The 22,600-nt window shown below is 41.3% G+C and overlaps 4 protein-coding genes across 7 annotated transcripts in view; 1 reads left to right on the forward strand and 3 right to left on the reverse strand.

Moving 5' to 3' along the window:
- The window catches only part of LOC115566211 (uncharacterized), a 4,764-nt gene extending 78 nt beyond the window's left edge, over positions 1-4,686 (reverse strand). The window contains exons 1-7 of one of the 4 annotated variants that reach the window (XM_030391977.1): positions 4,411-4,686; positions 4,282-4,333; positions 3,531-3,593; positions 3,322-3,384; positions 3,113-3,175; positions 2,885-2,947; positions 1-2,590 (exon numbers count right to left, since the gene is read on the reverse strand). The exon at positions 1-2,590 is cut by the window's left edge and continues 78 nt beyond it. In XM_030391977.1, coding sequence (XP_030247837.1) covers positions 368-2,590; positions 2,885-2,947; positions 3,113-3,175; positions 3,322-3,384; positions 3,531-3,593; positions 4,282-4,333; positions 4,411-4,508 — 2,625 coding nt within the window. In that variant the 5' untranslated portion in view covers positions 4,509-4,686 and the 3' untranslated portion in view covers positions 1-367. The remainder of the gene's footprint in view (positions 2,591-2,884; positions 2,948-3,112; positions 3,176-3,321; positions 3,385-3,530; positions 3,594-4,281; positions 4,334-4,410) is intronic. The other 3 variants (XM_030391981.1, XM_030391979.1, XM_030391980.1) reach the window with 3 other exon arrangements.
- The window catches only part of LOC115566212 (cochlin), a 45,843-nt gene that overhangs the window by 23,026 nt on the left and 217 nt on the right, over positions 1-22,600 (reverse strand). The window lies entirely within an intron of this gene.
- LOC115566215 (uncharacterized) lies at positions 4,717-9,561 on the forward strand. Its single transcript, XM_030391985.1, has 7 exons — positions 4,717-4,816; positions 5,994-6,220; positions 7,050-7,201; positions 7,449-7,623; positions 7,771-7,997; positions 8,156-8,366; positions 8,660-9,561. The coding sequence occupies exons 2-7, from the start codon at positions 6,004-6,006 to the stop codon at positions 8,779-8,781; spliced, it is 1,104 nt and encodes a 367-aa protein (XP_030247845.1). The 5' UTR covers positions 4,717-4,816; positions 5,994-6,003; the 3' UTR covers positions 8,782-9,561.
- On the reverse strand, positions 11,078-20,874 carry LOC115566213 (cochlin-like). Its single transcript, XM_030391983.1, has 14 exons — positions 20,856-20,874; positions 20,700-20,744; positions 17,978-18,134; positions 17,079-17,212; positions 16,288-16,359; positions 15,510-15,566; positions 15,218-15,365; positions 14,609-14,712; positions 13,783-14,009; positions 13,516-13,630; positions 13,269-13,412; positions 13,024-13,180; positions 12,625-12,719; positions 11,078-12,547 (listed from the first exon to the last, which is right to left on the reverse strand). Exons 2-14 carry the CDS (start codon positions 20,728-20,730, stop codon positions 12,375-12,377), a joined length of 1,614 nt encoding a protein of 537 aa, XP_030247843.1. The 5' UTR covers positions 20,731-20,744; positions 20,856-20,874; the 3' UTR covers positions 11,078-12,374.

The raw sequence follows: 22,600 nt of genomic DNA on the forward strand, positions 1-22,600 counted from the left end.
CAGAAAAGTGGCAATGGATTTTTTTTCTTTTTACATGACCCAACTGACCCAAGTTGATTAAGATGCAACTTTAAGTTGTTTTGCACTTGTCTCTTTTTGGACGTTACGTTGAAATACATACAAGTTGATGACATGCATTGCAAAGGTATCAAAGAAGAATAAATGTATTTGTCATTCTGATATATGCCATTTCATCATAGTTACATTGGTAATAGATTTGTGTTTCTCACCTTAAAGTTAAAGAACGTACAGTTCAGTCACAGTACAATTACACTCAATTACAGTAACAGTAATAGCAATTAGTTACTTTCCAGCTCAGCGACCCTAAATTAATAGGTGACCATCTTCACATTTAGTTCACAATCATTCATTTACAATAATATGTCTTCAGCAGCCGACACACAAACGAGCTGGATTGTGGACACTGAATATACATACATGGTCCAACTACCTGAGTAGTGTTTATGGCTTTGTGAAAGCCTGTGGGAAAGTGCACCGTTGACATGTAGCTCAGTGGAGTTTTGATAAGAGAACCTCTGGCTAACTTCTGCACTGTGCATTTACCATAGTTCCCTATGGCATATAAACACTGATCACCAATGTCAATAAAGTGGGAGACTCTAAAAATACTCCCATCCTTCAAAAGCACAATAGAGTTGTTTCTTTGTTTTGTTTTGCTGTAGGTATGACCATGTACAACTTCTGCATTTACAGCAATTCTCTTGTAGTAATTCACCACATAGTTTGTGGGAACCTGTTTCACTGTGTGGAGGGCAGCTTGATCACCAACAGATATTAATCTTACATTTGGTGGACCAAGGGCAGTCACCTCAGCAAACTTTGCAAACTTCTTGACATGATGCTTTTCGGTTCTCATTTCATTACAGAAATCTTTAACCTCTGCTGGTGCATTTGTTAGGAATTGTTTTGCTAAACGGGGAAAAGCACGGGACAACATCACTCGTTTGCATATTTGTTGTGGTACAGCTTGACTACTTTTTACTTGTTTCAGTAGGTATCCATTGAAAGCTTCAAACATAAAGGCTGAGTGGGCCCACAATGGACCCCAATGCACAACACTTTGGCTTAAATGCAGAAGTGAATGAACATTGAATGTCATGTGCTCTTCCCCATACAGCGCTTGCACACCTCCAACAAAGTACACTAATGCGTCATGGGCGTGATTTATCTGCTCTGTACTTAATTCAGATCCCAACAGAATGCTTATGCCCTCTATCAGTAACGCCCAATGAGAGTGATACTTCTGTGGAAGTATGCCTTTCAGAACTGGCAAGCTATAATACAGAAGCCAGTGTTGCCACTCGTGGGCTTTCCAGAACTTGCGTTCAGTGAGAGATCTTGGAACTCGAGCAACAATACCTGGTGGTTTTATAGACAAGAGGTGTCTGTCCATGATTGCTGTTTGTGTGCCAATGTACCATGGCTCAGAATAGCTCTTAGAATCGATCCATAAAGTCGCCATTTGTCTACACACGCCAAGCAACACACAGTGCATATAGTCAGGGACCATCCCATTGATTAGATCAAACTTTGCTAAATCTACAATAGCAGATGGGCCCTTTATGCCCAATATAGTCTTCCCTTCTCTTTCAGCAATTTGTCCTATTTCTACTGTGGTTTTATGATTTCTGTCACTTGGTTTTTCAGCTGAACATGTGTAAACTCTTGAGTTTCCTTGTCCTTTCCTCATTTGCACCCCAGGGTGAAGGCAGACTCCACAGCCATATTCACCATTAAATTGCTTAAAATTCTGTAGTAAAGGCCTTGCTACTGCATCACACACACAGCACAATGGGTGCACCTTCACATTTCTCCATGACTGATCAATAGGATGATGCCACTTAAAACCAGTTTGTGAAAGATTGGCACATTCCTCCACAAATGGTTTGAAGAAACAGGTCATGTCTGGCTTTTTGGAACCGAACCACAAAGCACATAAAAGTACATGCTTATCTCTGCACTGAGGGGGTATCTCATTAACACAACACAGTATTGGCCAAATACTAAATTTAGAGGACTGAAAGACTGGTACACCATCACAATTAAATGTAAGGGAAAGGAAATCCGCTTCACTGTTTGACTGCAAGGCCTGATATAAGGTGCCATCACATATATCATTTATTACTTCTCTACTACTGTCATCAGCAGGAAAACAGAGATCATGCATACCCTGATTCTCAAGAATATCTTTCAGTTGGCCCTTTAATGGAATACTGATAAAGAAATGTCCTTCGTGTAAACTGGCTTTTACTGTTATGGATGAGGAACATGACACGCATGTAAGTGTTTCTTCTTGTGACTGTGAAGTGCCAAGGTACTTAGTACATACGCTGCAGTAATGATGGTGTTCAAATTGATCTACAATACCAGCTAATGGTTTCCCCAAAAAATACTTGCTTGCTGGAATTGCACTTGTCCCAGCAGAATGTAACTTTAAAAGTTTCAGCAGGTCTTCCATCAATACACCTGTAGTGTTGTGTCTCAATGCAAAGGAGAGAATCGAGATGCAACTTTGCTCTTCCGTTAGTCCTTGGGTGTGGACATCATCTATTGCTTGAGGTACATTGTCCTAAAATTTCAGAAAAAGAAGCGTTTTATTAAAACTTATCAGGTTCTGTGTTTTTATTTTTCCACTACATAACCTTGTTTTGGTGTACAGCACTTAGCACAAAAAAATTAAATGGAATTCACAACACATGAAGAATCAAAAAAGAGGAAGGACAGAAAGTGTCGGTACACTTACATGAACTGCGGAAATGAATGTGTGAATGTTGTTATTGCATTGGTTGTCTTGTGATACTTTATTTTCATACCAAATTATGTAATAAACTTCATAAATGTGTGCACTGTAGTTTTGTCTCACCTGTGTTGATGTGAAAGGCTCTGCTCTCTGCTCTTCGCTTTGGCTGGGATCTTCATCAATTTCCTAAAAAGAACACAAATCCATTATTTATCAATAAGATAAGATAAAGAGGGAGAGGGATGGGGTATGGGAGGTGACAGATATAGTAGCTGTAGTTTGAGAGAGGGTGTGTGCGAGAGAGAGAGGGAGGGAGAGAGAACAGTGTTTAATACTGTAGTTTTGTCTCACCTGTGTTGATGTGAAAGGCTCTGCTCTCTGCTCTTCGCTTTGGCTGGCATCTTCATCAATTTCCTAAAAAGAACACAAGTCCATTATTCATCAAAAATATAAAAAAAGGAGGGAGAGAGATGGGGTATGGGAGGAGACAGATATAGTAGCTGTAGTTTGAGAGAGGAGCGAGAGAGAGAGCATTGTATAATACTGTAGTTTTGTCTCACCTGTGTTAATGTGAAAGGCTCTGCTCTCTGCTCTTCGCTTTGGCTGGCACCTTCATCAATTTCCTAAAAAGAACACAAGTCCATTATTCATCAAAAATATAAAAAAAGGAGGGAGAGAGATGGGGTATGGGAGGAGACAGATATAGTCGCTGTAGTTTGAGAGAGGAGTGAGAGAGAGAGCATTGTATAATACTGTAGTTTTGTCTCACCTGTGTTAATGTGAAAGGCTCTGCTCTCTGCTCTTCGCTTTGGCTGGCACCTTCATCAATTTCCTAAAAAGAACACAAGTCCATTATTAATCAAAAAGATAAAAAGGGGGAGAGATGGGGTAAGGGCAGGAGACACAGAGATAGTCCTTGTTACAATAATATTGTAAGGTTAGTGAGAGAAAGAGAGAGAATATTTACTGTAACAAGTTCAACTCAAATATACATTCATGCATACATACATATGATACTGTATGCAATACATATCAATCTTAATCTTGTATGAATGTTCATATTACGGTTATTGTGTACTGTCCAAATATTAGACAACTTGTATTTTGATGCTTTGTTTGGCAACATTGTTGTTAAAACGTTCATGCAAGTAAAGCCTTTTGAATTTTACTGAATTCACTTTACGAGGTGAATAGAGCTGACTAACAGTAGTTGCTGTAAATGCTGTAACGTTACCGATCGTTTCAACATGATGGTACATCAGCCTTAAGGTCTGTAAACACCAGGTACATTATAAATAAACAACATGAAAAACACCTATGCCAGCTGTGCACATTTTGGTGAAGCTAACATTATCCTTTCAGATTCGCAACTGTTGCAGTATGTCCACACATGTCAGGGCTTGAATGATATTGTGTATGGCAGGCTATAAGTAAAATAATATCTTATAAAGTTACATAACTGTTGAAATGTATACCTTAAGCTCCTAAAACCGAGAGGACAAGAACCGGGCTGCACTTACATGTCGTTGAGCAGTGTGTTTTTCAATGTCAGTCAAAGTTCTGTTGATTTTCCTAAGGAAACAGTCGACAGTAACGTTAACTGTAATTATTAATTACACCAGCATTAAAAAAATAAACGTAGCACAAACCTTTTTTTCCATCTTGTCAAAGTACGTCTTGGAACGTTTTCTCTCAACCAATCTTTTTCTTTCGTGTTGAGAGTAACGTTGTGTTTTCTTTTCGACATAGCTATTACTGTAACTGTCTTGTAACGTAGCTAACGTTAGTCAACTAGACTGGGCAAGCAACGCTATCTCACGCAAATGTCCTCAGCATCCATGCTATAACCTAAACACGCCGTAACCAGTTTTACCGCTCGCAAGCTTCCGGTATCTATACATTCAGTGGCGGGATTGTACGGTGCCCAGGAAGGGACACTGTGCGAGATCTCGCGAGACCTCCCAAACCAACGGTACATCTTTGAATGAAGACGAACGGCGGTACTTGACGGCGGCCACCCAGATTTTGCTTCTACGCAGTTGGGTGAATTTAGAGGTATGTGAATTAACGTATGTATTTAAATGTGTTTGCTTAAATTCGACTTATTCATGTAACAGTTGATTTTCTGTCTGGCTAAAGTTAATTCATTTTCAGCGTTCATTTAGCTAGCTAACTTAACAGTCACTTAGCTAACTTTAACCTTAACCGTTAACATTACCCAAAGTGGCGCATTTTGGAAGGTAACGTAACATAATGTTAACATAAATTAGCTCTAATAGGATTTCTATGATAGGCTAATAACACAAATGAAACCTAAAACCCTCATTATGTTTGCAGGAATAGATACAGTTACGTTAACTAACCAAGGATTACAATATTCTGTCATTGGAGAGCGAAAATTATAATTAAACGTTAAGGTTGCAAGTGATCGGGACTGTTCAGCTGTTATCTAGATTCATTTTTCCAATGGAATTTTCAATTTACAAGACAGAATCATGGGAAATGAATAGATTACAATGGGTAGGCTTATCATTCTAAGCATATAATACATAATTTTCTATTTGCTGCAATATAACAGAACATTTGTTTTTGATCCTAAACTTAAAATGTAACTTATCCCGATCAGTAAATAGAATAATTATTTATATTATATATATACTATATCTGGTTGCACAGCCTCTGGCCAAAGTAACCATAATCAAGAACATCTTGTAGCCAGTGATGTGTTTCCTGCATCTCTCTATTGTCTGTTATAGCAAACACCAGACCCACTTGACCCTCTCTGGTTGGTTGTAGGCTGTGGAGGCTCCTTTCAGATAGGGCTGGGCTGTATGAAAGAAGTAAAAATCACAATAATCATCAGGACTTTTCAATATCAATATACTGTACATCACAATATGTGCTCACCTATGTGAAATTAAGATTTATGTCACATTTATCTGCGTGGTAATGTAAAGTGTGGTTTAAAACCAAAAATGCAATTTTCAATTAAATTCCTTCAAATATTTCAGATCAAATTAAGGAAGAAATTATGGTTAATATGTGCTTGGTGTTATCAATTTAGATAACAGAATGGTATATCACGATATATAATGACATTTGTCTTAAATTTAATTCAAAAAAACTTTAATATAACTAGCCTAAACCTGCAGATACCTGAAGTTTTTTTTGTCCAAAAAAGGCTGTTAAGGTTATTCATATTTTCTGTCTACTCTATTTATTGATTGCTAAGCTAAGGACACATGGAGAGGAAGTTTGCCGTGGTGCAGTGGAGTGAAGGGGAGGATTTTGGAAAGCTCAGCGAGATAAAAACTGATGCCATAAGGGGGTATGATGATTCCAAGATGGACCACGATGGGAATCCCATTTCCAACTATTCAACTGTCATTGAATGGCGCCATGGGAAGAAACAACGAGGAGGGTGGCCTCACTACAGAGGCATCGTCATCTTTGTTAGTGGTAAGATAGAGTTACTATGGCTTTGATTGCAGATTGTCCTCTTTAATTTACAGCATTTCAAAAGAATTTGTTAGTTGTTCAAACATGAATAGGGCGAGATTCAGCCTGTTTTAGCTCATGTGTTAACTTTCATTGCCAGTTGACAGAAGACTTTCTCGCATTTGTTGTGTTGTATAAATGATAAATGGATTTGGAATGTTATTGGTGGAATGTGTCCACAGCAATAAAACTGTTTAAGTACAAACTTCAAACATTCAAAGAAGTCAACCCATGTTTTAAAATGTAATTTGGTCAAACAGAGCTCATACTTTTGTTGTAACAGTTTTGTCACCATTTCATCATGTATACCAAACTACAAATGCAAGAAAGTTGTTAGTTGGCAGTGAAAACTTGTTTCAGAAACATGCAATCATCTACAAGTTAACCTGACTAAAAGTTAATGCATAAGCACAACTAATACATGGTTGATTCCTTAGTTATACCCATTGTGCTCTACACAAACACAAGTACTGTGTTGTTTTGCTGAAAGTGTCCTAACATATCAGTATATCAACTGACAATCATGTCACTTGACATGGCCTCTGTCAATTTGACATTGAAGGTGACATAATAATACTTTGACTGTTGACACCAGGTGGAACAAACCTTTTTGAATGGTAACGTATGATTGTGTCAGGTGTCATGTTTGCCTATTGCATAACCCCTTCAAATGAAATGCACATAGGAGCAAACATCACCATCTTGAAGTATATTTTCAGTATTAGTGTTATGAAAAAGTGATCTGCCATTTGAGTATAACTAGGGTATGTCTTTTTCTTTCCTTCTTTAGCCACTCGTTTTGAGACAACTCGTAAACTTAACTCACTGCTAAAGGAAGACGAACCTGCAGAGCTGGCAAAGAGGGTGTCAGTGGCCCCCCAAAAATATGGGGATGATTCGGAAGGCTCAACCGATACTGAGACTCAGTCATTGCAAGTTAAGGTGATGTGAATTTACTTTAGCTCCTGTGTATTGACCATATTTCCCAGTGGTAACGTAAAAAGAATGTGTAAGGGGTTGGCACTACTGTGTAATAGGCATTACATCTAGCTAGAAAAGAAAATATGTAAAGATTACTGATTCTTGATGTTGATTCTGTTGTACAGTATGGCTGGTCAACTCCAGCGTAAACCAGGTTTGTCTTTTGGTTTTCTATCTGATGATTCTATTTTTTTCTCTTGACACCCAGAGGTCAAAGGTTCCCACGAGGACAGACCCCGCAGACGAGTTTCTTAAGCAATATGGTCAATCACAGCCTTCTCCAGATAATCATAACAATCAGAGGAAGACTGCAGTTGAATTAAAGCAGGAGATCAAGGACCTAAAAGCAGAAAATGCTAAATTGAAGGAGATGGTTCTTCGAGGTATCATGATATCAATAATTTAACCATTAGACAACTATTACACTTTTTTTCTAAATGACTGTAGGCTGAATTGACTGTGTTGTAGGCTAGTTTGGCCTAAAGAAGAGGGTTGATAACTAATTGTTTTTTTTGATATACTATGTCTAGATGTGCCAGGACTCCTACAGAGCATGAGGAATATAATTGATTCGGCTGCATCTCCTGAGAGATCCAGGTTGGAGCTTAACACACCACCGCTGGTCCTCCCAGGTTCTCCGCAGTCCGGGTCCAGTTGTCCATCTGCCACTTCACTGCTGTCCGTACCCAGATCTACGGTGTCCAGTTCCAGGTCTGCATCTGTCACTCCATCACTGACTGTCTCCCAGTCTTCTAAGGTAATTGTTTTATAAAGAATAAATAAATACACCACATAAAATAGACCTTTTAATGATTATGGCAGATCTAATCTGCTTTTATGTCTAAAATCTGTTGGGCTGAACAAATCATACATTTTCTAACTTTAAATGCTTACCTTGTGTCCTTGTCTAAACAGGTTGAGATCCATCCTGGGACCGGAGTCATGGTTGAGAGACTGGCATGGGCCTATGCCCTCAATGCAAATTCGGCCTCAGTATTTGTAAGACATCTGCTCACCGCAGTCTTCCCGGTAGAAGTACTGCTAGTGAGCAATCTTCGGGGCAACAAACGAGGCAGAGGAGATGCTCGTCTACCGCTGGACAAAAATAAATTGGATGCCATTTACAGTACGTTTTCAGGTTTTCAAGGTCATATATTTGTCATTTTACAACACAGGGTTGCAAAACAAAATGAACTGTAACCCCTTCATACACAGTACAAATATACAGATAATTGAATTTGGAATGAAAATAGATTAAAACAATATATACAGTTAATTATATAGCCTATATCTACATACGTATATACACCTCAGATTCAATAGGTGTTTCCCCAATAGTCTCTGCTTTTGTGTCTGATTTCATCCTACTGTACTAAGCTTTTGCATTCTTGTTTTTTGTTTGTTTTTGTTTATATGTAGGTGCAACTCTTGAGAGGTGGCCAGGGACCCAGCTCTCCAGCATTGGAAGCACGATCAACGCCAAGATTACGGAGCTCCGGTCAAAAAGTAAAAACGTTGCTGTATCCGCAGCTCTCCATTAAACTGTTTTGTTTGCTGTAAGTTTTACACAAGTGTATCACATAGGCCTTGGCCCTGAGCAAATACTGGTACTGACTACTGTCTGCTGGAAGCATTTGTGGCACTTTAACCATACTACGCACTGCTTAGTGCTTGTTTAGTGAAGCATGCTAAACAGTAGGCAGTACTAGCATTTGCTCAGAGATCTTTGCCAAGGTTCAACCTTAGCTCTATCCGGGTTAGGGTCGAGTGTGAAAAACGCCTGCAGTTGTTGCAGATGTTCGCTGTCTCTGAGGCGCAGCTCTGAATGACAGCCAGCACCGTCATTTGACATCACTGGAGGCAGAACAACAGATTTTGCAGCTGCGCACCAGAGACACAGAGAACATCCTCAACAACTGCAGATTTTTTTTAACATTATATCCCTAACCTCGGATAGATAGAGGTAAAATTGATTTCCCTTTAAGCCCTGTTTTTCCTTTCTTTGGATGTGAAGAGGCAAATCAGTTAGATGTGTACACCTGTTTGTAATGACAACAATTAGTTGAGGGTGACACTGTTCCCATATTAGTAGTAGTAGTAGAATAAGCATTTGCTCTTCATGTCTGTATGCAGGCATGACACGTGTTAAATATCATAACTAATTGAGAGTCATATTTCTATCTTGCCACTAGTTCATTCAAAGAATATCTTTGAAAACACGATCTTTCCTAAGATTAGAGTTTACTGCTGTTTGTTTACTGCTGTCGGCACTGTAATCCCAGCAATGTTCCACTGTTAATAAAGACATGTTTTCAACATAACAGATCTATACAGACTGCATTTATATCACTATATGGTGAAATTAGTTGTTCTGTGCGATGACCAGGCAAACCACGTCTTGCCAGTTTTAAACTTGTTTCATCCAAGACAGTATCAGTATAGGAACATATGAAGTCCTGTCATTTTAATATGTGATTCATATGTTTTTGACTACAGAAACATGTATGAAATGTCATAAATTAATACATAAAAAGCATATATTTGTTATACTGTAATGGAAATTTGCATTGCCAGACATATAAGAATCTAGTTTAAAAAAACATAAAAAAGCATAGTTTACATGACATTAACATACAAAAAATCTATATATGATTTATATATTCATATATAAAAAGTATATGTTTTTATACTGATATGGTGATTTTAATGGACTGACATATGACAGTCTTATAAAAAACATATAAATAAAGCATAGTTTACCTTTAAATTAAATGCACTTTACACACAAAAATCATATATATAATATAATATATTTATATAAAAAAAAGCACATGTCTTTATAACTAAGACATGTAATTAAAAAGTACAAACATTATATTGTACACATATGGAAAACATAATTTGCCATGCGCATTCCTTATAAACAATATATGTAATGTTTACTTGATTCATTTTTAATTCTTATAATTATGTTGTATGAGAAAAATGCAAAAGTGGCCACTTTCATGAGTAAATCATAGTATGAGACATATAAGTCTTATAAGACATACAATACATATAAAACATAAACATTTACTATTAGAGGCTATGGGAAAGTCTCATAAGTTTTTTCTATTTCTTTTCCATATGGGTATATATATATATATAGATATATCTATATATATCTATATATATATATATATAGATATATATATATATATATATATATATATATATATATAGATATATATCTATATATATATATATCTATATATATATATATATATATATATATATATATATCTATATATATATATATATATATATCTATATATATATATATATATATATATATATATATATATATATATATATATATATATATATATATATATATATATATCTATCTATCTATCTATCTATCTATATATATATATATATATATATATATATATATATATAGATATATATAGATATATAGATATATAGATATAGATATATATATATAGAGAGAGAGATATAGCTTTAATAAAAATATGGAGCCTGTGACAAATGACAGATGAAAATGATATTAGTAAACCAGATAATAAAGGAATAATAAGAGTTAAACCAGATATTTGATAATGTCTCAGTGTGTCTGATGTGATCAGCTGACTGCCGTCACGTCTGACTCGTCTCAGTGTGAACACAGCAGACAGAAGCTGAGCTGAACCTCACACAGTTTCATCTCTTCACTGTTTCTTCTGTAAACTCATTCTGTTCTCTGTGTTCTGCAGTTTGGACACCAGGTGTCTCCGTGTTCCCGTCTCACTGATCCAGCTGCAGGCGGATGAAGACGTGGATGTCATGACAAGGTGTAAAAATAACTACTCTTTATTGAGAGACAAGGAAAACAGGTAATAAATACAGAAAACAGACAGAATCAGCATTAAACATCCAGATCGTGTAGAAGGTTTAATTTACACAATGTTTTCTGTCTCCTCCCAACATGTCGACACAAACAGGACCGCGACTCAACGAGCCAGCGGCTCATTTAGACACAAAGCATCCTTCAGTTCAGGTCAGTTCTATAAAAAGCAACTTTTAGACAATTGAAACATATTTTTTCCAAAGTTGAAAAGAAAAAGAGAATCTCATTCATGCATATGAAGTGTTGAGCTGTGTGGAGACGGTGAAACAAAGAGCCGGGAATCCAACTGTGGACGTTTCAGTGACGTGTGCTGTGACAACGTCCCCGTCAGAGACTCCAGAATCTATTATTGATTATTATTATTGATTCACTGGGGTCAGAAGAAGAAACTTCAGCCGTGAATCAAAGAATGTAAGTCGTCTTCATGGGTAAATCCTGCAGTTTGTTACTTTTGACAAACAATAAAATGTAACGTTAACAAAAGTTATTCCAGTTCTGACTTAGAATCTTATAATTACAGAATTTTTATTGAGTTTTATTGAATATCTCGATCACAGCATTCTTATTTTATAATTACAAGATCTGAATCTTATAATGACAAAACTGCTTTCTTCATATTTATTGTAACTGAGATAGAAAAGTCCTAATAACAAGCTGCAACATCCGGTTCTGTTGGCTCTGATCAGCAGTTTGTGGATCCGCTCGGGTTGATTTTGTGTTTTTCTCTTTCTGATGTGAATTAGCTTCCTTAGCTTCAGATGAACTCTGCAGGACAAAGTGTCTCTGCCTCAGCCAATCACACAAGAGCTTATTCCAGTTCCTTTAAAGTTAATATGAGCTACAGAATGTGACACTGGATGTTTCCTGTAGTTTTTATTGTACATCAGGTGATCTGAGGATGAAACTCGATTGTTTTATTGACGTCTCCTTCATTAAATAGACAGAAAGGCTGTTTGGTTTATACGTGACTTTCTATGTTGTGTCTTTATATACAAGTGTGTGTCAGTACTGGTGTATATGTGTGCAGTATATATACAGTGTGTGCTTCTAACCGTGTGGAAACATGTTGGCAGGTTTTAACTTTAAAGGCTGTTTGAAAGTTCAGAGTTGTGCAGAAGAACAAACGCATCCTCTCACGCTCGGAGGACGTTTCTCTACCTGTGAAGTCGTCCGGCTGTTCGAGGGTTCGGACTTTAAGTTTTGTGTTACGGTCGTCATCACAAGTACAGAAGAACACACGCGACCTCAGTTGTTCTCTGTGAAGTCTCGGCAGATGCCTCGGACCAGCGGGGGGACGAAGTCGGCGAGGCCGGTGAACTCTCTGGTGAAGAAGGTGTGGCCGTCCTTCGGCTCCGACGCCATCGCTCTGAGGTCATCCAGGGGAGCCCAGGCCACGCCCACCGAGAACATGGTGATGCCTGGTGGTTTGAAGGAGATGCAGGTTTCAGAAGGAGCCAACACAAACTGTGTGTCGTTTCTTTGTTTGAACACACACCTTGTTTCTGTGCAGCCGCTGCCGGGCGCATGACGTCGTCGTATGATTGGCCGTCTGTCACAACAATGAGGAAGTTGCGGCCCGGTCCCGTTCGCCTGGTGGAGAAAATTACCATGAACAGAACCGTCTCGGACCTCCAGACAAACTTCAGCCTCTCCAGTTATTAAGCTCACGTCTACCTTCAGTCTGACGATGTTTCTCCAGTGAGAAATATTAAAGATTCAAATGTTTGTTTTCAGTTGGAGAAGAATAAAATTTTTTGATTTTACAGCTCCTCACATTTCATGATCACCTGATACCAACATGTTCAGGTGACGCGCTCCGGGTGGCGTCACCTGAACATGTTGGTGTGAGGTAATGGCGCCTCAGACGGGACGGGTTGGTGTGAGTCGGTGTTACCTGAACAGGTTCTGGGTGGCGTAGCTGATGGCTCCTCCTGTGGCCGTTCCTCCGCTCATGTAGGAGATCCTCTTCAGAGCGTTGATGGCGTCGTCTTTGGTCGAGTGGTCGTACAGGCCGAACTCTAGTCTCTGATCGTAGGTGAACTGCACCGCACCTGAACACCCAGCACACAGTCAGTCAGCCAATCAGCTCGTCAATCAATCAGTAAGTCAATCAAATCATTGTGATGGCGTGGAGCTGACCGATGCGAGCGCCCACGTCTGAGATGTCAAAGCTCCTGGCGATTCCTGCGAGGAAGTCCAGGACCAGCTGGAAGTTTCCGTCTCCGACGCTGGATGAGCCGTCGATGAGGAACCCGATGTTTACAGAGTTGTAGCAGGTTTTACCTTCAAAACACAGTTTCTCAGCTGCGCTCGACTTTTCACCACCGTGAATGAATCAGTGCACAGACGACATGTTGTGGTGTGACGTGTTGTGTTTGTGTCTTACTGCAGAGCAAGCTGTCCAGCGCACACAGTCTCTGACTGAGAGGTTTCACATGCTTGGTGGTGCTGAACCAGCTGGGGATGGAATACGTGAAGAAACCGTTATCTTTACACACCGCCTGCAGGAGGAAGAGGAGGACGAGGAGGACGAGGAGGGAGAGGAGGAAGAGGAGGGAGAGGAGGAGACGTCTGTCGTCATGGAAACATGTTACAGATCAAAACCTTCAGCTGAACGTTAATAACTGATACAGAACGTGAACACAGCGCCGACCTTCCTCGTGAAGTCTTTGTCTCGCACCATGCTGAGCTCCTCCGGCGCCGGTTTGGCCACCGACACCAGGAACACGTTGATGCCAGACTCTCTGGCCAACATGGCCGCCTGCTCCAGGTCGTCAGACGGCCAGCCATCAATCAGCACCATCATCACCCGCGGGTGGCCTCGCCTCCCCCCGTTCTCCTGGGAGAAGAAGCTCTCCGCCGTGTGCATGATGGCTTTACCTGCAGCGGGTCAGACAGGTTCACTCAGCGTTAACTTCATTAACATGTTCCAAAGGCTCATGGGAAGTGTAGTTGATGGATGTTAAAATAATCCTTGATTGACGATGAGCAGGGGAACAGTGTCGCCTGATGTTCAGGATTGTCACGATACAAAGATTTGAAACTTCAGTACAACATTAAAATGATCCTCGATTCGTCTTTGTTGTTTGAAGTCGAGAGTAACGAGCTGCACAGGAAGTCGCAGGTTTAACACGTGACTGCAGATAAATCAGGCTAGAAGTGAGTTTCTGGACTGAACCGGTCAGAGAACATGTGGACCGTGCTGAAGGAACCAAGAACACATTTACTTTAACTGCACAGATTCTGTCAAGAGCAGCAGTTCAACTTCATCCACAGGACGAGAAACAGCTGACTGAGAGATTTAACCAAATATAATGTACAGAAATACTGTTTGTTTGTTTAGGATCCAGCAGATTGGGTCACATGTAAAAAGACTTATAATAAATTAAATTACTGAAGAAAACTTCATGGAGGTTTTTGTGACAGTAATGTGTGTGTGTGTGTGTGTGTGTGTGTGTGTGTGTGTGTGTGTGCCTCACCTGTGTTGGTGTCTCCTCCCAGGTAGGCGAGCTCCTTGATGGCAAACAGCAGCTCTTTAGGCTGAGTGAAGTTACTCAGTAAGAACTCAGTTCTGGGAGAGTCGCTGCAAACACACACACACACACACACACACACACACACACACACACACACACACACACACACACACACACCACACACATACACACACACACACACACACACACACACACACACACACACGACGTATTGACATATTTCCATCAGCTGTTTCTCTTCCCTCTGACAGTGTTTCCACCTGATGAGCGACTGCAGGACGAGCGCGGTGTAACGTTTAAATAAGTTCTAATGAAGAAAGTTCTGCTGGGTTGAAGTGATGTCATCAGATGTTCCTCTGGTTCTGGTACAGTATGAATGTCTGACCTCAGGTAAAGGACAGGTGTGTTCTTAGAGAGCGGGACCAACATCTGACCAGCTGCTGCTGTCTTAGTATTAATGATGGAAGTAAAAACTAGGAGACCCAGAGAGTTTGAGGTCACTGATTGTGTGTGTGTGTGTGTGTGTGTGTGTGTGTGTGTGTGTGTGTGTGTGTGTGTGTGTGTGTGTGTGTGTGTGTGTGTGTGTCTCACCTGGCCTGGATCAGTCCTACACGTGGTCCTGTTTGTCCGACTCTCAACATGGCCGCCAGTTTGGCAACAAAGTTCTTCTGCAGGTTGAACCGTCGCTGCCCGATGTTGTTACTGCTGTCGATCACCATGGCGATGTCCATCTGACAGTCTACACACACACACACACACACACACACACACACACACACACACACACACACACACACACACACATTTATGATCCTTGATTGTTTTCCGTCTCTGACTTTGTTACTTTCTGACTTCCTACTGTTCTTCTTCACCGTTAACGCACCTTTGTTTCCGCCTGTTGGAGGTTTCTTGGCTGATGTCTTCTTCACTGGTTTCTTTGCTGCAACACACACACAAACACACAGAAGTCATCGTCTCACAGCCGTCTGGTGGAAGCATCACACTCCTGTTGTGTCTGGAAGCTTCAGGAGAAGAAGCCGAGTGATCGCAGCAGGAAGCGTCTGTTTGTTTCTCTCTGGCTCGCTGAGCTGGATTCTCTAAACACGCCTGCTATTCAAATAAAGACGGAGCCTCAGATAATAGAGCAGCATGAGGATGGAAGGACTGATCCGTACTTTAACCTCATAACACACACCGTCACAGCACTGATCACCTCCAGTTGTTCCTGCTGAGCTGCGTTTCTTGACCTCTGTTGAACCATCGTCACTAAACTTCCTGCAGATGTTTCATATTAAAGTTAAAATGCTTCTGGAACTCGACGTGGTTTTAAATCTTAAATCTTTCAGCTCATTAACAGTCAATAAATGGTAAACCTGGACTGGGTGGAGTTCATCACTGAGGACAGTCTCACTGTTAACGAGAGGAAGATAAATAAAGCTGTGACTGCTGCTGGACTGATTTATAAAGACGACAGCTGAACGTAGAGGAAGTGACGCGTTCATCACCAGCAGCAGGTCAGAAAACAGGAAGGACTCTGATTAAAATCACATGAAATAGAAAGCAGGAAGTCTAATATTCAAATGAAGGCCTGATCCAGATGTTTCAGTGTTTACAGCGAGTTACTGCAGCGTGCTGTAACATCAGGCTGCAGCATCACTGACCTGGCTGTGCAGCTGCAGGCAGAGCGGTGGTGCTGGTGTCACTGGTCAGCTCCAGCGGAACATTAACCGGTTCTGGTCACACACACACACACACACACACACACACACACACACACACACACACACACACACACACACACACACACACACACACCAATGTTAGGACCATTTAAAGCCGTAAACAATGACTCTATCTGTCCACTAGGAGGCAGTAGAGCTGATACACTGATTGTCCCGCTTAATAATCCATTTATACGTAACAGACAAACTTCAGCCATCTTTAATATATTTAAATATATTATTATATTTTAATAATACAAACACTGACTAATGTTCAGGATCAGTAACATTAATATCTGAGTTCAGCTGAGCGTTACAGAGGCTGAAAGTGAAATAAACTCTTAAAGCTGAGTGAACTGTGTTTCAGCCTGCAGGGGGCAGCAGAGCTCAGCAACCAGCTGCAGCTTCAACAACAACGTCTGCTGAAACTACAGAGGAAGAAGTCTCAGCCGAGTGTTGGTCTGTTTGTTTATTGAGCAAAATTCTGCTTCTGGAGTAAAAAAAATGAATTTCTATCTAAATTTTAAAACCAACATGGACAAAAAAGAGTCCAGAAAAACAAAAAGTTAAAGTGAAGAAGAAGGTGAGATTGTGTTGTGACAGAAACACGTCGTGTCCTTCACGATGTTTTGATTAAAGATTCATTGATTGATCTATAAATTATAAAAAGTAAATGTATCAATCCAAAAAAAACAAACAGTTCCATTAATGACAGAAGCGGCTCCACCTACTGCTGAGGCTGAAGGAGGCGGTCCAGCGGGCCAGCGCCTGTGACTGGATGCCGTGTGCGTACGAGCTCACGTAGTTGATCTGTCCCTTCTGCTTGTGAACTCGGACCGGACCTCCAGACGGACCGAGCAGCCCCCTGAAGAACCCAGACACCAAACAGGAAACAGTTATCTTCTGGCAGTCAAAGTATCAAAGTATCAGTAATATCTGATCAATAGACGCGTGTGTGTGTGTGTGTGTGTGTGTGTGTGTGTGTGAGTCAGCTGATCATCACTATTGCTGATTTTAAACTCTAATCTTGCTCATGATGTGAGTGAATGAAGTTTATCTCCGCTGGTCTGATCCGGATCAGAACCAACACAGTCCGTCTAAACCAAAGTGACTGAGCTGAACCTTGTTGTGGCTCCACACTGATCTGGATCTGAGAGAACAGGAAGGTTCTGGTTCAGACTCAGACTTCAGGGAGAGACGTGTGAAACAGCAGACGACTGCAGAGGAGATGTGAAGGATGGAGTCGGTGTTTTCCTGTCGGGCCCCGCGGGCCTCCGAGGAGGAGGAGGAGGAGGTCGTTCAGGGTTGAAGGATTAATCCTGGGCTCCTGCACATTCCTTCATGGTGTTGGTGTTTTGTTGAGGTTCAGCAGACAGCAGGACTCACGCTGCTCATTATTATGTCACGTCTGCAGCTGCTGCTGGTAGCACAACAGTGCCGGTCCACGTGTCTGCAGATCTACACCCAACCACACCAGAACAACTCAACCAAACCTGCACACCTCCAGTCAGAACCTGAAGTCCAGTTCTGAGTGTCAGTTCTGATTTCAGTCAGTCAGGTTGGGAAGTAAAACAAGAAGAATTAAAACGTTTAAAACCTGGATGCTGAGGAGAGCAGAGAGGCGTCTCACCTGTGGACAGCAGCTCCACAGACGGTGGAGACGGAGGCGTAGATCCCCGTCCCGAACACGGGCACTCGGCCCCGGGTGCAGTCAGGAGGACACAGAACCAGCACGCTGTTCTCCGTCAGCTCAGCTCCACGGGTCGCACAGGTCACCGGGAACGCCACTGATCAATACACAACAGCAGCGTTAACCATCGACAGGAAGTGAAGTCAAGAGTCTGTGATGAGCCAGCAAACGTTTGAAATAAGAATCAGAAACATCACATCTACTTTTTATATGTTGGACCAGAAAACCAAACGTTCCTGTTAATTACACCAAAGTTTAACAAATAGTCTCATATTGTGTATTTACACGACTTCACCAGACTCCATTAACAAATCATGTGATTTAACGAGTTGATGAGTGAGTGAAGTTTTACCTGCCGACACTCAGCAGCTGTTTGAACACAGTTTACTCGTTTATAAAAGACTTTATGTCAAACTGTCACATATTAATCACCAGACTCCCTTAAGAAAACGCTCCATTTAGTGAGCTGCTGAGTTAAAGAGAAACTGTATAAACTTTGTGAAACGATGTCTCTGATAAATTCTTCAGTTTGTCTCAGTGATGGACGAGTGGACATTCCGTCCGTCAATGATGACACGAAATTATGATAATTAATAAACTGACTCTTTTAATTTCCAGCTCACTGTAGAATAAACTACTGAGAGTCTTCATTATCGCAGGATGCAGCTTTAGTACTGTGTTCATGTAAAAGCTGGTAGAAGAAACTCAGGCAGCAGGTGAAGTTATCGCCACAGTAAAATGTGTCAGCAGGTTTTTAGTGCTGGCAATTTGTAAGTGATACATTTATAGTTTATAATACACAGATATGTAAAAAAAAAGGATAAAAGTGACTCACACTGGGAGAAATGAAGAGGATTTATGAGCGAGGGTAAAAAGGGTTTACTGTTACATAACAGTATTCATGAGAGACGCTAATTTATTGAAATAGAGTCAGAAAAACAAATGTGCTCTGTGAGCGACGGACGCAGGATGAAAGCAGCGATTCATCTGGTTCATCTATCAGAGAGAACAGCGGCCTTATTTTAAACCTCAGACAGTTTCATGATTCAGGCTCAACATCAACACGGAAAGAAGTTCTGAGGACGAGTCGCACGGGAGGTTTAAGGTTACTGCTGCCGTCCACACAGCGACAGAAATAATCCATCAAAGAGGAGAAGAAGAAGAAGAAGAAGAAGAAGAAGAAGAGAGGAGGGTGAAGAAGAAGAAGAAGAAGAAGAAGAAGAAGAAGAAGAAGAAGAAGAAGAAGAAGAAGAAGAGAGGAGGTGAAGAAGCAGAAGAAGAAGAAGAAGAAGAAGAAGAAGACGAGGAGGAGGAAGAAGTGTTCTTCTTGGTAGCCAATAATCCACAGATGACAGTAGAACTCAGCAGCGCTGCAGTCAGGGTTGGACAGAACCAGAACCTCTGCTGGGTTGTGGCTGATGAACTCTGCAGCACTAACAGAACTTCACACTCCGTCTTATTTCTTTGGTCTCAGTTTTCACAAACACTTCCTGGATTCCTTCACAGTCACACTGACTGTTCATGAATAACTGTCACTGTGATTCACTGAGAACTAACGACTATATTTCATTATGTTATTTTATTACATTATTAATGAAAAAGCCTCAAACTTTGACCCGTTAGAACCTTTCAGAGGAGCTTGTGTTTTAGGTTTTATGAAGGAAACAATAAGTCGACATTAAAGTGTTAACTGTAGTCCTCATCTCAGTCTAATTCTACTGTTCACTTTCAAATCAACACGGTTTAAAATGTCAAGAATAAACAAAATAAACAAGAACGTCTTCAGACAGACAGACAGGTACAGACAGACAGACAGGTACAGACAGACAGGTACAGACAGACAGACAGGTACAGACAGACAGGTACAGACAGACAGACAGGTACAGACAGACAGGTACAGACAGACAGGTACAGGCAGACAGACAGACAGGTACAGACAGACAGACAGGTACAGACAGACAGGTACAGACAGACAGACAGACAGGTACAGACAGACAGACAGACAGGCAGGCAGACAGACAGACAGGTACAGACAGACAGACAGACAGACAGACAGACAGTCACAGACAGACAGGTACAGACAGACAGGTACAGACAGGCAGGTACAGACAGACAGGTACAGACAGACAGACAGACAGACAGACAGACAGACAGACAGACAGTCACAGACAGACAGGTACAGACAGGCAGGTACAGACAGGCAGGTACAGACAGACAGGTACAGACAGACAGACAGACAGACAGGCAGACAGACAGGCAGACAGGTACAGACAGACAGGTACAGACAGACAGGTACAGACAGACAGACAGACAGACAGGCAGACAGGTACAGACAGACAGGTACAGACAGACAGACAGACAGACAGGCAGACGGTACAGACAGACAGACAGGTACAGACAGACAGACAGACAGACAGGTACAGACAGACAGACAGGTACAGACAGACAGACAGACAGACAGACAGGTACAGACAGACAGGTACAGGCAGACAGGTACAGGCAGACAGACAGGTACAGACAGGTACAGACAGACAGGTACAGACAGACAGACAGGTACAGACAGACAGGTACAGACAGACAGACAGGCAGACAGACAGACAGACAGGTACAGACAGGTACAGACAGACAGACAGGTACAGACAGACAGACAGGTGACACTGACCGCTGGACTGTGAGCCGAGCGTGGAGGACATCAGGAACAACAGGCCTGCAGGGAAACACGGAGAGACAGGTCATCAGTGTGCAGAGTCACTACAGCAGGTGTGGAGCTGCTCCGTGCTGATTGGCTGACAGAGAACGCCACTAATAAACAGCGTACCTGTGAGAGGCAGCAGGACAGACAGCCGAGACATTTCTGAAGCACCTGAAACACACAAACAGTCAGTAAACACGTCCACACACCTGTCTGATGAAAACCAGCCAACCACAAACTGAGCCTGTCAGTCGGTCAGTAAACCAGGCAGCAAACAGTCTGAACAGATCGTAAACACACAAGATCATTATTATGTTGTAAATGACAGTCAGTAAGAAGGGAAGAAATATGAACCAGTCAGTAAACGAATGGACTTTTGATTTTCCCTGTCACGCCTGCTGCCAGCAGAGGGCGCTCTGACTGTAATATTAACATATTAACATATTAACATATTAACATATTAACGTGTTCCAGCTGGGAATCGCATCAACATGTGAAGTTTTGGGGCAGATTTGATTTCATGTGACGTTGAGTTTCATCAACGTTCCTTCAACAAACGTCGCTAACAGACACAAAATGGCCGACTCAGCGCTGCGTTCAGGCAACAGATTCTGCAGGTGATGAGAAACATACGTGTGAATTTCATGCATGTGTGTGAAACCAGCTGCAGTGATGTGGCGCTGCCACCAGGTGGAGACGTGACGACGGTCCTGAGGTGGTTTTTGTTGATCAGAGTTAACGAGCAAAATGTTTGATGGAAACAGATTCACAGAATAAACTGACAAACATTCGACTGACACGGCGTGAAGCAGCCGCGCAGCGTCACCGCGTCACGCTCAGCTCGTTCAGTCGAACAGTCCACAGGTTTATTTTGTTCAGTTTTGTACTTTCAGTAGTTTGATTTAAATCTGCGTGACATCTTATATCAACGTGGCGACTGTCTGGAAGACGGGAATCTTATCAAACGTGACGTTCGGTGCAGATTCGACCGTCGACGGCAGAGATTTGTTATTTAAAGGAACTTTTCATGGTCGGCTCATTTATTAAACATGATCCAGACACAACAGAGCAGCAGGAATCAAACATCAGTCCAGTTCAGAAAGCTCGACACCACACGGAGAATCCAAAAGGAATCAAACCAACGCTGATATCAGTCAACAAGTCAGGCTCTGAAACAGTCAGTCAGACAAGTTATTAACTACTTTGTTCACCAACAACCAGCCGACCAGCAGTTAACTAGTTCATACACACGACACAAGATCACAATCTGAAGATGGACAAACTGGATTTAAATTAGTCACTCGCTCAGTGGGTAAACCAGCCGGTAACCAGGCAGTAAATACTTATACAAGGTCAACAAACGTAACTATCAATCAATTAAACAGCCTACAAACAATCATTCAACCAGTCTGTAAACCAGTCGGTAGAGTAAGAACACACATGACAGAAGACTACAATAGAGAAGGCAGTTCACTGAGTAAACCAGTCAGTCACTGAGTAAACCAGTCAGCAAACCAGGCTGTAACTACTTTAACAGCTCACTCAACAGAAGTGAAGTGTTCAGTTTGTGGTTAACGCAGTAAAAAAACACAACAGTCACAACCTGTTCACTAACGTTACAAACCAGTCAACCAGTTATGCCTTAAGCAGTCAGTAAATAGTGAAACAGCAGGTTAGTGAACCAGTTTGCAGCTGCAGTAGGAAAGAAACAGTCGGTAACAATCAGTAAACCAGTCGACCAGTTTCTGGTCAGTAAGCAAACAAAAGATAAAATAATAAATAATAAATCTGCAAACAATAATTAAACCAGCCTACCAATTATTGGTCAGTCAGTAAACCAATCAGCCAACTGGTGAACCAGTCAGTCAGTA

Source organism: Sparus aurata, chromosome 16 (genome assembly GCF_900880675.1).
Source record: "Sparus aurata chromosome 16, fSpaAur1.1, whole genome shotgun sequence".
NCBI classification, from domain to species: Eukaryota; Metazoa; Chordata; class Actinopteri; order Spariformes; family Sparidae; genus Sparus; species Sparus aurata.